The sequence below is a fragment of the Ranitomeya imitator genome, chromosome 7 (genome assembly GCF_032444005.1).
Source record: "Ranitomeya imitator isolate aRanImi1 chromosome 7, aRanImi1.pri, whole genome shotgun sequence".
NCBI classification, from domain to species: Eukaryota; Metazoa; Chordata; class Amphibia; order Anura; family Dendrobatidae; genus Ranitomeya; species Ranitomeya imitator.
Genome location: NC_091288.1, coordinates 172,023,654 through 172,038,587, shown reverse-complemented (window position 1 = coordinate 172,038,587; position 14,934 = coordinate 172,023,654). Strand labels below are relative to the sequence as shown.

Below are 14,934 nucleotides of genomic sequence, written 5' to 3'. Positions count from 1 at the left end.
ATGGCCAAGTCAGTCACCTGATCTCAACCCAATTGAGCAGCATTTCACTTGTTAAAGACTAAACCAGACAAAAAGGCCCACAAACAAACAGCAACTGAAAACCACCGCAGTGAAGGCCTGGCAGAGCATCAAAAAGGAGGAAACACAGCGTCTGGTGATGTCCATGAGCTCAAGACTTCAGGCAGTCATTGCCAACAAAGGGTTTTCAACCAAGTACTAAAAACGAACATTTTATTTACAATTATTGAATCTGTCCAATTACTTTTGGTCCCTTTATAAACAGGGTGGCACATGTTAAGGAGCTGAAACTCCTAAACCCTTCATACAATTTTAATGTGGATACCCTCAAATGAAAGCTGAAAGTCTGAACTTCAACTGCATCTGAATTGTTTTGTTTAAAATTCATTGTGGTAATGTCTATAACCAAAATTAGAAAAATGTTGTCTCTGTCCAAATATAGAAGGACCTAACTGTATATGGGTGACCTTTCTAGTGATGGGATGATGCATTTTCCCTAAGATTGCGGCTTTGATTGGCATCCACTAATGAGTAAACGTAATAGGTTCAGGTTTGGATTTCCCTTTTTTTTCTTTTTTTTTTTATTCTAAAAGCCCAGCAGCAGTCATGTGTACTGTAAAGGTCTTGGGTCTTATTTTCATAAGTCATATTTGCGTATGTTTTTGTAGTCAATCACGATGCATTTAAATAACCTCTATGACATTATAATATCCCTAATGATCTTTTTTTTTTTTTTTTCTTTTTCCCCCCAGAGGTTTTTATCCAGAACTTCAGCAAAGTTTACAGTCCGCTGCGGAGGCATCTAGTCAGTGACCCTGAGCTAGGAGCGTTGCGATCACAACTAATCACTGAAGTTACGACTACTACTTTTCGTCATGTTGTTCTGGACAGCAGAAAGGTTTGTGTGGTGTCTGTACAATGACTTATATACGCGGAGGGGCTTCATGTAGGATGAGCAGAATGGCGGGCTTTTCTTCTTCAATCCTTACACAGTAATCTGATGTTACTACGGCTCCCAGCCGGTGATCCTGGGCAGCCCGGCTCAATGGGCCATTCACACCCTCCGGGTCCAGCAATGAGCTGATGAGTGAAGTATTGTCCGTTGGCGGGTGGTGGGATCACAGCCATGCCTCTCTTCTGTGTTGGGCAGTGTATGTGATGTAAGCAGCAGGGCTGTGGAATCGGCAAGCCAAACCTTTGATTCCGACTCCTCAATTTCCATGACTCCGACTCCACCAAAATGGGCTCCGACTCTACGACTCCACAGCCCTGGTAAGCAGGCCAACCAGAGAGCAGCTACTTTCAAAAACTGATTTCCGAGACTTAGACGTGATGTCTTTGTAGACTCGTCAGGTCATATCTGTTTGTGTCTAGACTCATGACACCCTATATAACCACAATTGTCTCTTTGGCAGGATGTGTTGTTGCTGTTCTATACAACCTGGTGTGGTTTTTGTGCCACTCTGAATCATGTTTTTATCCGACTCTCGCAGCTATTGGCTACAGACAGTCTCATTGTAGCTAGGTAAGATAGTATTATCACGTAATCATGGTCTGGCAATGACAATGGGGGTATTGGCAAGAAGATGGACCAATTAAAGAAGTTGGCTCACCATATCTAGAAGATGGTGATAAATTTATTGATCACTGGGGGTCCGACCACTGAGGCCCACACCGATCCTGAGAACGGGGCTCTGGAGTCTCCTATTCATGTGATGTGTCCTACTCAAAGACCATGAATGGGGTACCAGTGCCCTGTTCTGGACATTGGTGGGGTATCCCAGCGATAGGACGCCCGGCAATCTGCAACTTATCACCTGTCCTGTTACGCCTTAATTCTTAGCCTAGCTGTTGCACCAAATTTGTGGAGGATTGCAAACACAGGCAGCAAGGCTAGTAACCTTGTAACAGCTAATCAGCTTTCATGTATGAACCTGATCACAAACATGAAGGATGATGGGTTCTTTAACATTTTAAATGGGCTAACCCCTTTAAGTGCTGTTCCATAGGGTTGCACATCTAAAATAGTAGTCGCACCAGTACTCTCCATCCCTGGGGCCAGCACCTTGTTGACAGGCTGCAGGGGGTTAGGTCACCTCAATAGCATAAGTGATCGCTGCAGCCAGTTACGGTGCTCAGCGTCTCTGGCGGTGTAGATGGTACAAGCTGCTGAGCCCAGTGATGGGCTGCAGCAGTCACTTCACATTGCTGCAGCCAATCACCAAAGATCAGCAGATATCAAATGCTGGACCTGGGGAGGGTGAGTATTGCTGTGAATGGTATTTTAAAAGTATGCTACCCCATGGGACAAAAAAACTAGAGCATAAACTGATTTAAAAAACAAACCTTATTCCTTTATGAAGTATAGTAGATGAAATTAAAAACTATGGGGTGTCAGCAACAAGGTATATACATGACAGTCCAGTAAATATTAATGTTTTTTGGATGAGATGCCGTACACATTTCAATGGGTGTTAAAACACTAAAAAAAAATCCACACACAAAATGGATGCAATGTTGCCTCAGTCTGTATGGCATCTGTCTCAGACAGATTGCAATTATTTGTAGGAAGCGCCTTCACCTAGAAAATGTTCTTAATTATTTACATGTAAAAATGGATGATATACTGGTGATAATATGACATTTTTAAATAAGCATATGGTATTATTTTTAAAGGGAATCTGACAGCTGACACTTCCTGCCGTTCTTTACATAGAGTGGTGACTGACGGCCCACCGCTACCAGGAGGAATAAAGGTAATTTCCTCTCGGCAGCGGGGGTCTAAGTGCCGGCTGTGGGCAGGTTCAGAACGCTATTAACCTGAAAATTCCATATCTGCAGGTTAATAGCTTTTTTTTTTTTTTTCCACGTGGCAGGTTCCCTTGGAATTGCTTTCCAATCAGATAAATATACCTTCTATTAGTGTCCACGGTTCTAAACTTGTAGTATCAGCAGTTTGTGCTCCAGAGCTGCTCTTCAGAGTAGAAAGTTTCCGCTATTTTGAAAGCTGTGGAGCTCGGTCCTTTATCGCACATCTACCTTCCAGATGCCCTTCTACAGGACGCCCATTTACCCCCTTGGATGTTTGCAGCAGACTAGCCTCAGGGTTGTCCTATATTGCAGTTTGGCTGCAACTACTATACAATTGTGATAACATGTGCAGCTTTTATTGGTTACAGGATGCTACTTTTCACGTGACTTTTACACCCAAATTGTAGAAACCCCAACATAGTGGTTTGAGCAATAAGAAAAACCTGTTTGCCAAATGTAGGTGCTGCCGTAACTACAGATTTACTACTATGTTCCCAATGTTTTGTCACAAAGCCCTCCCTGTCCGGTCAAGTGGGTTGTCCAACAGATAGTCATCTCAATGTGATTGAAACTGATCAAAGTTGCTAAATAAACTTTCAATGTGATGGCTGTCCCAAAACACCCACCTTTGCTTTACCTCTGCACTTGGTATGACATGAAGGGGGCGCCCTTTTTTGAAGGGGTAATTGGTATCTACTCACTTCTGCATTGGGAGACGAGTGGGGCCGGTGACATCATGTAAGGAACAGGATAGGTGCCCAGTCGCTCCCGATCCAGCAGATACCAGATGTGGTGTCACTGGCCTGCTCACCTACCGTTTACTGATATCTGATGGGTGACCCGTGTTATCAGCAGGTATCATGCACCTCTCCTGTTCATTGCGTGACCCGGCACCTATCTGTTAGTATCATGTCACTCGCCTACCTTACTGATGCCTACCAATGTGACCCATCTGATGTTGTGCTCCTGACCTGCTTATTACCCCACCCACCAGTTCTCAATAGACATGATGTCCCTGGTCCTACTCTCCTCCTAATCATCTCCCTCCAAGTTCTACTCGCCTCCTATTCATCTCCCTCCAAGTTCTACTCTCCTCCTAATCATCTCCCTCCAAGTTCTACTCTCCTCCTAATCATCTCCCTCCAAGTTCTACTCGCCTCCTAATCATCTCCCTCCAAGTTCTACTCGCCTCCTAATCATCTCCCTCCAAGTTCTACTCGCCTCCTAATCATCTCCCTCCAAGTTCTACTCGCCTCCTAATCATCTCCCTCCAAGTTCTACTCTCCTCCTAATCATCTCCCTCCAAGTTCTACTCTCCTCCTAATCATCTCCCTCCAAGTTCTACTCGCCTCCTAATCATCTCCCTCCAAGTTCTACTCGCCTCCTAATCATCTCCCTCCAAGTTCTACTCGCCTCCTAATCATCTCCCTCCAACCCCAGAACATGACTAGTGATAAGTTCTTTCTGTGCTATAAAAAATCCAGACTTGAAGCTCTGTGAACCATGAACTGGTGCTGATAATGGGACAGCTATCATAATGGAAATTAATTAGCCTGAACTTACTATCTCCATTGCATCAAAACCACTCCTCATCTGGTGGACCCTTATGTGAGCGGTGGGCAATAAATTCTCCTGCTGACAAAATATTTTTTTTCCTTCCAGAATAAATATTGCACAGAATGATCTCCCTTGGGAGTTTATGGTGGACCGTATACCCACCATTATGCTCTTCCCTCAGCATAGGTAAGTAGTATGACGTTTTTGGACCCTTTACCTCAGAATTTATTTCTTGTGACGAGAATGTTGAGCTGTGATATGTTTTATTTCTAGTGATCTGTAAAACACTAAGGGTTCACGTTATGGATCTGCTATATAGAGGAGCCTCAGTAAGGTCTGACATTACATTAGCATGTAACATTCATAGTGTTCAGTGGACCACTGTAACAGACTGTGATTAACAAACCTCCACATAGAGAGATCTATTTCACTATATCCAACGTAAAGGTTTGCATACACCTTGTTGTATTTTCAAATAGTCTGGAAGATTCTGTTAAAATAAGATTGTCTTCTGGAAGTTACTGATTAGTCATTTGATATAATTGGGAGTTAATTTGGCTGTAATCATGAACCTAACCTAAAGGGGTAACCTCATTTCCGTAAAGGTTTGCAAATTTCTAAGATATGACCTCGCTTATTAATCTTTGGGGGTCCAACCTCTGGTCCCTCATAGGTCCTCAAAAATGAGGGGGCCCACAGCACTGCTTCAACGCTTTTTTTTTTTTTTTTTTTTTTTACGGCTTTTTCTCCATATACTTGAACCACAAGCCGAGCAGAAGCCTATCAGTGTTTGCTCTGCACACCTTTAGGAATTGTCAAGCAGCAAGGCTTGCCAACAATATCCTCAGAGGTGGACGACCCCTTTAATTTACAGCTCCAGGAGAGCGCGTTCCCTAGAAATACACACACACACACACACACACACACACACACACACACACACACACACACACACACACACACACACACATACACATACACACACATACACATACACATACACACACACACACACACACACACACACACACACACTCTTGTGGTTATACAGGTCCAGAAATATTTGGATAGTGATAAAAGTTTTAGTTGTTTACCAAAACACATTCAAAAAGTAGTTATATAGTTATAATCAATACAGGCTTATAGTTCAGACTGAGCTTTCAAGGGAACCTGTCACCCCCAAAATCGAAGGTGAGCTAAGTCCACTGGCGTCAGGGGCTTATCTACAGTATTCTGTAATGCTGTAGATAAGCCCCCGATGTATCCTGAAAGATGAGAAAAAGAGGTTAGATTATACTCACCCAGGGGCGGTCCAGGTCCGATGGGTGTCTCTGGTCCGGTCCGGGGCCTCCCATCTTTTTACGATGACGTCCTCTTCTTGTCTTCGTGCTGCGGCGCAGGTGTACTTTGTCTGTCCTGTTGAGGGCAGAGCAAAGTTCTGCAGTGCACAGGCGCCTGCACACTGCAGTACTTTGCTCTGCCCTCAACAGGGCAGACAAAGTACGCCTGCGCTGGAGCCGCAGCTTGAAGACAAGAAAAGGACGTCCTCCTATGAAGATAGGAGGGTCCCGGACCGCAGCAGGACCGCCCCTGGGTGAGTATAATATAACCTCTTTTTCTCATCTTTCAGGATACATAGGGGGTTTATCTACAGCATTCCAGAATGCTGTAGATAAGCCCCTGATGCTGGTGGGCTTGGCCCGCCTTCGATTTTGGGGGCGACAGGTTCCTTTTAATTTGAGGCTACTCACATCCTAATTAGAATAAGGGTTTAGGAATTACAGCTCTTTAATATGTAGCTGCCTTTTTTTGGGTGGGTGGGGACGAAAAGTAATTGGACAATTATTTCTAAAACCCTGTAATGCGCTGCATGGGCTATTCCCTTGTTAGTCCATTATAAAGAAAATAAATAAAGCAGGTAAAGGTCTGGAGCTGATTCCAGGTGTGGTATTTAGATTTAGAAGCGGTTGCTGTGAACCCACAACATGTAGACAAAGGGGTTCTCAGGGCAAGATAAACAGACAATCATTAGGCTGAAAAAAGTACACTGGTGAGTTTGGGAACTCAAAAAGGCCTGGATGTCAACAGAAGACAACAGTGGTGGATGATCACAGAATTCTTCCTATGGCGAAGAAAAACCTCTTCACAACATCCAGCCACATGAAGAAAAGAAAAAAAAAAATCAACTCTCCAGGAAGTAGGTGTCTCAGATTCTAAGTCATCATGAGAGCAAATACAGAATGTTTACCACCAGGTGTAAACCATTAATCAGCCTGAAAAATAGGCCAAAAATCATCTAAAGAAGCCAGCCCAGGGCATGAAAAATATTTATTGGAGAGATCATTCTAAGATTAGCCTGAACCAGAATGATGGAAAGCGGAAAGTATGGAGAAGGCTCGGAACAGCTCATGATCCAAAGCACACCACATCCTCAGTAAAACATGGTGGAGGCAGTGTGGTGGTGCGGGCATGCACGGCTTCCAATATCACTAGTGTTTATTGATGATGTGACTGAAGACAGAAGCAGGAGATGAATACTGAAGTGTTCAGGGCTAAAATTTCTGCTCAGATTCAACCAAATGCAGCAAGGTTGATTGGATGGCACTTCACAGTACAGATGGACAATGACCAAAAACACCCTGAAAGCAACCTAGGAGGTTTATATTTTTATTTTTTAAGGCAAAAAGTTGAATCTTCTGTAATGACCAAGTCAGTCACCGGATCTCAACCCCATCGAGCAGCATTTCACAGGCTTAAGACAAAACTTAAGGCAGAAATATCAACAAGCAAGCAACAACTGAAGTCAGCTGCAGTAAAGGCCGGCAAAGCATCACAAAGGAGAAAACCCCAATGTTTGGTGACGTCCATGGCTTCCAGACTTCAGGCAGTCATTGGTTGTAAAGGATTCTCTACAAAGTATTAAAAATGAACATTATATTTATGGTGAAGTTATTTGTCCAATTACTTTTGAGTCCCTGAAATGGAGGAGGCTTTGTGGAAAATGGCTACAATTCCTAAACGTTTCATAGTGTAAACCTGAAAGTCTCCACTTCAATTGGATCTGATTTTAATTTTAAAATAAATGGCGGCCTGCAGAGCCGAAATCACGACTCGGCCCCTGTCCAAATATTTCTGGACCTAACAGTGTATCATTTGCAGATTTGCACGAAGAAAGGTATTTTTGACACAGAAGCATAGGAAAAAAAAAATCAAAAATGTCCAAATTGAATCATGAGGCTTTGGCTGATGTCCTGTGCCTGGTGTGACCGGATCCGCAATATTGCGCCAATAACCAGTGTGGACAGGAGCCGGACTGTCATCTGTAGCATCTTCTTGTTTCTGCACAGTGAGGCTTTTTCAGCCCTTAGATGAAAATAACTTGTAGTTTTTTTTTTTTAATCCCATTTAGTGTGGTATTTATGCCACTAGTCTCCCAGTGCCCACTTGGCTGCTTCTCATGTGCCCACAGTACTGGTGGCATCCCCTCCAGCACCACATACAATTACAGAGCACTGATCCTGTGGTTGGGACCTGGATGATATTGCAACCCGCAACATAATTTTGTGCCACAACATTTTGTTTTTTTCCAAGATACTTAAGATTAAAAAAAAAGTAATGAATAACAAGCAAACTATTTTTTCATAGCTACATTGTGTCGCTGATGTCCTGTGACTTTAGGGACACTGCCGCTTTCATACTCGTTGGGGTGTCTGAAGAGGAAGCACAGTGGGGGTAGCGGGCATTTCTGCTAATAACCAGAATGGTTTTACTGTAAAACATCGCAGCCGTGTTTCCTCTATACTATAAATACACAAGCAGAACATGTGCTGCCTTCACGGCTATAATCTGCACATCCTGTGCAAATAAAGCTGATTTCTGTAGATATCGCAGCGTTCTGCACCAATAATCACTTCATTGTAGCGCGGGATTATACAGTAAATGACATCTCATCCCTATGTATCAGTCGCCTCATTGTGCAGAACAACATGGGCGCAGTGTCTCCATTTTAAAGATAGTGCCATTTAAAAAAATAAAATAAATTTTATATCAGTAGTGACAGTACTATATAACTTTAGCTACATATTAAAAATTATACGGTACTGTATTGATCCTGCAAAAAAAAAAAAAAAATATATACGGTATATATATATATATATATATATATATATATATATATATATATATATATATATATATATATATATATATATATATATATATATATATATATATATATATATATATATATATATATATATATTATACACACACACATACACTGTACTTGTTCAATTGAATTCCCAGGACTGGCACAATGTAGGCTTTAGTCCTTCCGTTATCCATGTACTCGTTGATTAGACTTCACAAGGTCTCTATTACCTTTCAGGTCCTTTTTAAGGGTTAAGCTTCCAGGTGGAAATACAAGCATAGAATATATTAAAATAGATTTTAAGAAACCATTATCTTGATTCTTGGGAGGCTTCCTTTAAAAAAAAAAAAAAAAAAAAGTATATATACACATTTATAGAGATTGATATATTAGATAAAATCTACAGTTGCATTAACAACAATATTAATTACCTCTTGGTATAAAATCAGAATGATTTTTTCTTAGCATAGCAGTGCATTGTGCGAGCTCCAGTTTTGGTTGGATATGTAGCCCAAGATCTTTTTTAGGATCGGGTCATGAAGGGGAAATTCTGCCGTAAATCCGGCTGTGCAATTTGTCATAAACCCACAGCAGAATGTGCACGTGTAACCTGTGGATCTGACTGTGAATTTCACCTCTCAACATTCCGACCTGGAATTGTCACACTGCAAATGTTACATTCTGCATCTCCGGCTACATTCTGTGCCGATGAGGGTTGTTCAGATGAGGCCACAGAACTTTACTTGTTCCCAAGGGTGGCAGCAGAATTGTGAGCCAGAGCAATCGAGACTGTAGGAAAATTCCCTAATTTATAATTTACCGCACCCAGCGGTGATCTAAAGCCAACCACACAAATTAGATGGTTGTAAGCCGAATGATCGGATGACTGCCATCTCAGCCGACTTTCCCCTACACAAGAGCATTCGTTTGACAGAGCGCTCCTGTGTTCTCCATGAGAAAGTCGCCAGAGGACATGTCGGCCGGCGGTTTATCTCTGGGAAAGCAATCAGACATGCACGATCAACATGCCAACGTTGGTTTGTTTATGGGGGGCTTAAGGGTTTTCACATATGGTCAAACTTGTAGATTGTGAGCCCTCGCGGGCAGGGTCCTCTCTCCTCCTGTACCAGTCGTGACTTGTATTGTTCATGATTATTGTACTTGTTTTTATTATGTATACCCCTCCTCACATGTAAAGCGCCATGTAATAAATGGCGCTATAATAATACATAATAATAATTTGGAACAGAAATGTCTGCTATTGTGGCATTCGATTGACTGGGGCTTGCACATGCTGCACAAAAAATGGTGGCAAATCTGCTGCATGTTGATATAGTCAAAAGTCTGATGGTCTTTGGTGTTTGTCCCCTTACAATGAGATTATGCAGGGTTGGACTTTGACATTATTTATTACATTTTTTTTTTTTTTTTTTAATGACCATAATATTCTACAGCGCTGTACATGCATTGTCATCACTGCCCATATTGGGGCTCACAAGTATCAATATTATACAGGGAATTTAGCTTATTGATGAAAGCTAGTGGTCGGCTAATATGTTGTGTAGTATAATGGTACTCATGTGATTACCAGCTTATTATAACCATGCTCCGCTATATCTACAGGAAAGATAACAGCGTGAAGTATCCCGAAGACGAGCAGATCACTATTCCGAACCTTCTGAGATTTCTACTGAAATATGCCACCTTGCCTTCCACTGGAGCAGATCCACCAGCCTCGTGCCCGGAGCACTACCTACAGTACAAAGAGGATCATGTTTCTTACTTGGAACGAGAGATCCACAGACTCCGAGCAGAGATTAAGGTTTTACATGAGGCTCAGGATCAGCTGGCAGAACAGATTTCAGAAGCTAGAAAAGACGCACAAGACCTTAAAGTCCAAAAACAAAAATTAGAAAAACACAACAAAGCTTTGGAGGATCACAAGGAGCAACTGCAAGCACTGTATGAGCAGAAAGCCCGGGAGGCAGGAACCATGGCAGATAAGATCAAAGAGCTGGTAGCCGCTTCTGAAAGTCTTCTGGCAGAAAACGCGCTGCTCAAGTATCTGTTGGTTTCATTAGAAGCCAAAAACAAAGCAAAATTAGACACTGAAAATCACGGGAACCTTGAGGATGGAAGCCAGCCAACCTCCGATAGTACTCAAGTTTCTGAGGAATCCTCTGATATCGGCACAGATGGCTCTGTGACGTTAGAGTTCAGTAATGACAACAAAACGGACTGAATATTTTTTATTAGAAATATTTGGAAAATAATTTATACAAATTTTCTTACTGTAAATAAAATATTTTGCAGATATAGAATAAAACTTTATTTTTTAATCTTTCTCCAGTTTTAAAGGGTGAATTACATTCTATTCCAGGGGTGCACAAATGTTTCTGATCATGCATCCACATTATCATTTTGTATTGCTACCAAAGCTTGTCTTTAATACTTAAATAAAACGAGCAATCACGGACTGGTGACAGGTGCTCGCTAAGAAAATAGGCAGCGACAGACTGGTGACGGGCACTCGCTAAGAAAATGGGCAACCACGAACTGGTGACGGGTGCTCGCTAAGAAAATGGGCAGCCACGGACTGGGGACAAGCACTCGCTAAGAAAATAGGCAGCCACGGACTGATGACAGGTGCTCGCTAAGAAAATGGGCATCCACAAACTGGTGACGGGTGCTCGCTAACAAAATAGGCAGCCTCGGACTGGTGACGGGTGCTCGCTAAGAAAATAGGCAGCCATGGACTGGTGACGGGTGCTCGCTAAGAAAATAGGCAGCCTCGGACTGGTGACGGGTGCTCGCTAAGAAAATAGGCAGCTAAGAAAATAGGCAGCCACGGACTGGTGACAGGCGCTCGCTAAGAAAATGCAAAAGCTATGATGGCTAGCACTCAACTGGGGTAAAGGTGACGGTGCTAGTGAAGGGAACCGAAAGTTCCAAAGTCACTGAATATAAAGATCACTGCACACGTTGAAGAGGAAGATATGCTTGCAAGTGGAAGTTTATTTATAGTGGTTTCAAGGTAAAGCGACTGGTAAATTTTTTACGTTTCGGCCAATACATAGCCTTGGTCACAACGTCGCTGCAAAAAACATAAAGATACAACTATTTACAATACAGTATTTACAAAAGACGATGAAGACATGTTCTGTACACTATATACAAGATATAAAATAAAGGATATAGATGGTAATCATGTACAGAGTAATGACTCTGTGAGACCGAGTAGCGAAGTATACTAAAATTGGGATAAATAATTACCAAGGGTTATATATAAAAAAGAAAATGGGCATCCACGAACTGGTGACGGGTGCTCGCTAAGAAAATAGGCAGCCTCGGACTGGTGACGGGTGCTCGCTAAGAAAATAGGCAGCTAAGGACTGGTGACAAGCACTCGCTAAGAAAATAGACAGCCATGGATTGATGACAGGTGCTCGCTAAGAAAATAGGCAGCCACGGACTGGTGACTGGTGCTCGCTAAGAAAATAGGCAGCTAAAGACTGGTGACAAGCACTCGCTAAGAAAATAGACAGCCATGGACTGATGACAGGTGCTCGCTAAGAAAATAGGCAGCCACAGACTGGTGACAGGCGCTCGCTAAGAAAATGGGCATCCACGAACTGGTGACGGGTGCTCGCTAAGAAAATGGGCAGCCACGGACTGATGGGTGCTCGCTAAGAAAATAGGCAGCTAAGGACTGGTGACAGGCACTCGCTAAGAAAATGGGCAGCTACCGGACTGGTGACAGGCGCTCGCTAGGAAAATGGGCAGCTAAGGACTGGTGACAGGCACTCGCTAAGAAAATGGGCAGCTACCGGACTGGTGACAGGCGCTCGCTAAGAAAAATGGCAGCTAAGGACTGGTGACAGGTGCTCGCTAAGAAAATAAGCAGCTACCGGACTGATGATTTTTTTCTAAATGATTCCTATTACCAGAAATGCTGATAAGTGTCCCTTATGTCACCTAACAGACCGTCTTACAAGCAAAAGTCGCCTTCTCTCTGCATGCTTGGATCCCACAACTCCGAAGTTTGGAGTCTCACACCTCTGTGACCACCACCCTACCTACTTTGAAGTAAAGGCACGAGATCTAGCGCTCCTACTTTTACTAAGAAGTTACCAATTGGTAATGAATGAAGTTAACGCTTAGTAAAGATATATCTGCTCTGGTTTAGTTCAAATCACAGTATCCCATGATAACACGCGAGGGCTCACGCTTTCGTTCGGGAAGAGAAGTGCTAAGTGCCGGAATTGACGCATCTTACAGATGCGCCATTCATGGGGCGGCTGGGGGCTGGTATTTGTAGCCTGGGGGGGACAAATATCCATGGCCCCTCTCTAGGCTATGAATATCAGCCAGCAGCTGTCTGCATAGCCTTTCTGGCTATAAAATATAGGGGGACCCTATTTTAATAGCCAGTAAAGGCTACGCAGACAGCTGCGGGCTGATATTCATAGCCTGGGAGGGGGCCATGGGTATTAACCCCTTCCCAGGCTACAAATATTGGCCCCCGGCCGTCGGCTTTCCCCCTCCGGCGCAGAAAATTGTGCGGGAGCCCATGCCATTTTTTTTTACGTTTTTTTTCTTTTTTAATTAACGTTCATTAATAAACCAAATAGGGAATAAAGTAGCAGCACCACTGATTTAAAAAAAAAAAAAACAACCTTTGTCCTTTATTTCAACAATGTGCTGTGGACATGGTGACAGAGGGCAGGATAGTTGCGGAACAAGCTGGTTAGGTTAATGGACTACGGCCGTTTCGCGTGTTACACGCTTCAACGCATCCAGATCATCTGGACCCGTTGAAGCTTGTTCCGCAACTATCCTGCCCTCTGTAACCATGTCCACAGCACGTTGTTGAAATAAAGGACAAAGGTTTTTTATCGGAAGATTTGTGTGGTGCTGCTACTTTCTTCTCTATTTGGATTTCCACATATGTTTCTTCAAGCAAGCGCGCCATATTCCGTGGATTACCGATTGGTGGGGTTGTTGACTCAGCTAAACCTACTGGACTCTGCTAACTCTGCTCCAACAGTGAGTACTCACCTGTTTCTTAGTGCCCTTTAGCTTTTTTCTTGATTTTTATGCAGTTCATTAATAAATATCGGCCTTGCTATTATATATCTATGGATAAATCTATATATCTATAGATGGATAACTATGGCTATATCTATAGATATATTTATAGATAGATAGTTATATTTATAGATACATAGATATATCTATCCGGCCACTTTCACACATAAGGGTTTTGCAGTCAGGCACAATCCGGCGAGTTTTGAAAACAACGGATCTGGGTTTTTTTCCACCAGATCCGTTTTTTTTTCTCTCATAGTTGTATTAGCGCCAGATTGCGCCTGATGACCACACGTTTCATCCGTTTTTTGCCGGATACGTCAGAAAAGCGGTTTCCGGCGAACGGAGAAAACATACAGAAGAAAGGTTTTTCTGTCCGGCGAAAAACGTATGAAACTGAGATGTGAAATGATGAATCCGGCCTCTGAATCCGGTTTTTCATTCATGTTTCCATTCAAATCATGCACATTTTCCGTTCTCCCTGTCTCTCAAAAAAATGGATCAGTTGCAACGGATCCGTTTTTTCAAAAATTCGCCAGATCCTGCCTGACGGAAAAAAACTAATGTGTGAAAGTAGCCTAACTATCCATATATCTATCTACATCTATCCATAGATATATATGTCCACATCTATCTATCTCATTCCTTCTATCTTTCTATATATCTATCTCATTCCTTCTATCTATCCATGTGTGTAATGGAGTGTGGGTTGGACAAATGTAAAAGAGGAGGTTGGACAAGACATGAAATCACAAATCTGTTATTTTTTCCTTAGGTACCAGTTTGAATCCACACTGGAGTCTTATCAGGATCCAGCTTAGGCCAGTCTCGCACGTCCAGATAATTCCGGTACCGGAATTATCCGTGTCCGTGTGCTTACCGTGAACATCAGTGCGGCAGCAGTGTGCCGCCCGTTTGCCAACTGGGTACCACACGGACCGTGCAGGAGACAGCGCTACAAGTAAGCGCTGTCCCCTGCATCTGGTGCTGAAGCCGCCATTCATATCTTCTCTCCAGCAGCGTTCGCTAGAGAGAAGATATGAAAAATCCTTTTTTTCTCCATCACCTCATTGGGGGACACAGACCATGGGTGTATGCTGCTGCCACCAGGAGGCTGACACTAAGTAATACAAAAAAAGTTATCTCCTCCCCTGCAGTATACACCCTCCTGCTGGCTCCCAGCTAACCAGTTCTTGATTAGGAGGCACACGGACCGGTCTGCTATTCAGACCCAAAGAACTCTTTTTTTTCCGTTTTTTACTTTTTACTACGGTCGAATGGGGCGACGGATTCTTTCATGTTCCGATCTC

At 42.9% G+C, this 14,934-nt stretch overlaps 1 protein-coding gene across 2 annotated transcripts in view; it reads left to right on the top strand.

Moving 5' to 3' along the window:
* TXNDC11 (thioredoxin domain containing 11) overlaps positions 1 to 10,880 on the top strand; it is a 49,014-nt gene extending 38,134 nt beyond the window's left edge. For both annotated transcript variants that reach the window (XM_069734047.1, XM_069734049.1), the window contains 4 exons: positions 771 to 916; positions 1,434 to 1,543; positions 4,492 to 4,572; positions 10,160 to 10,880. In XM_069734047.1, the coding sequence (XP_069590148.1) occupies positions 771 to 916; positions 1,434 to 1,543; positions 4,492 to 4,572; positions 10,160 to 10,778 (956 nt within the window). In that variant the 3' untranslated portion in view covers positions 10,779 to 10,880. The remainder of the gene's footprint in view (positions 1 to 770; positions 917 to 1,433; positions 1,544 to 4,491; positions 4,573 to 10,159) is intronic.
* Positions 10,881 to 14,934: the final 4,054 nt, after the last annotated feature.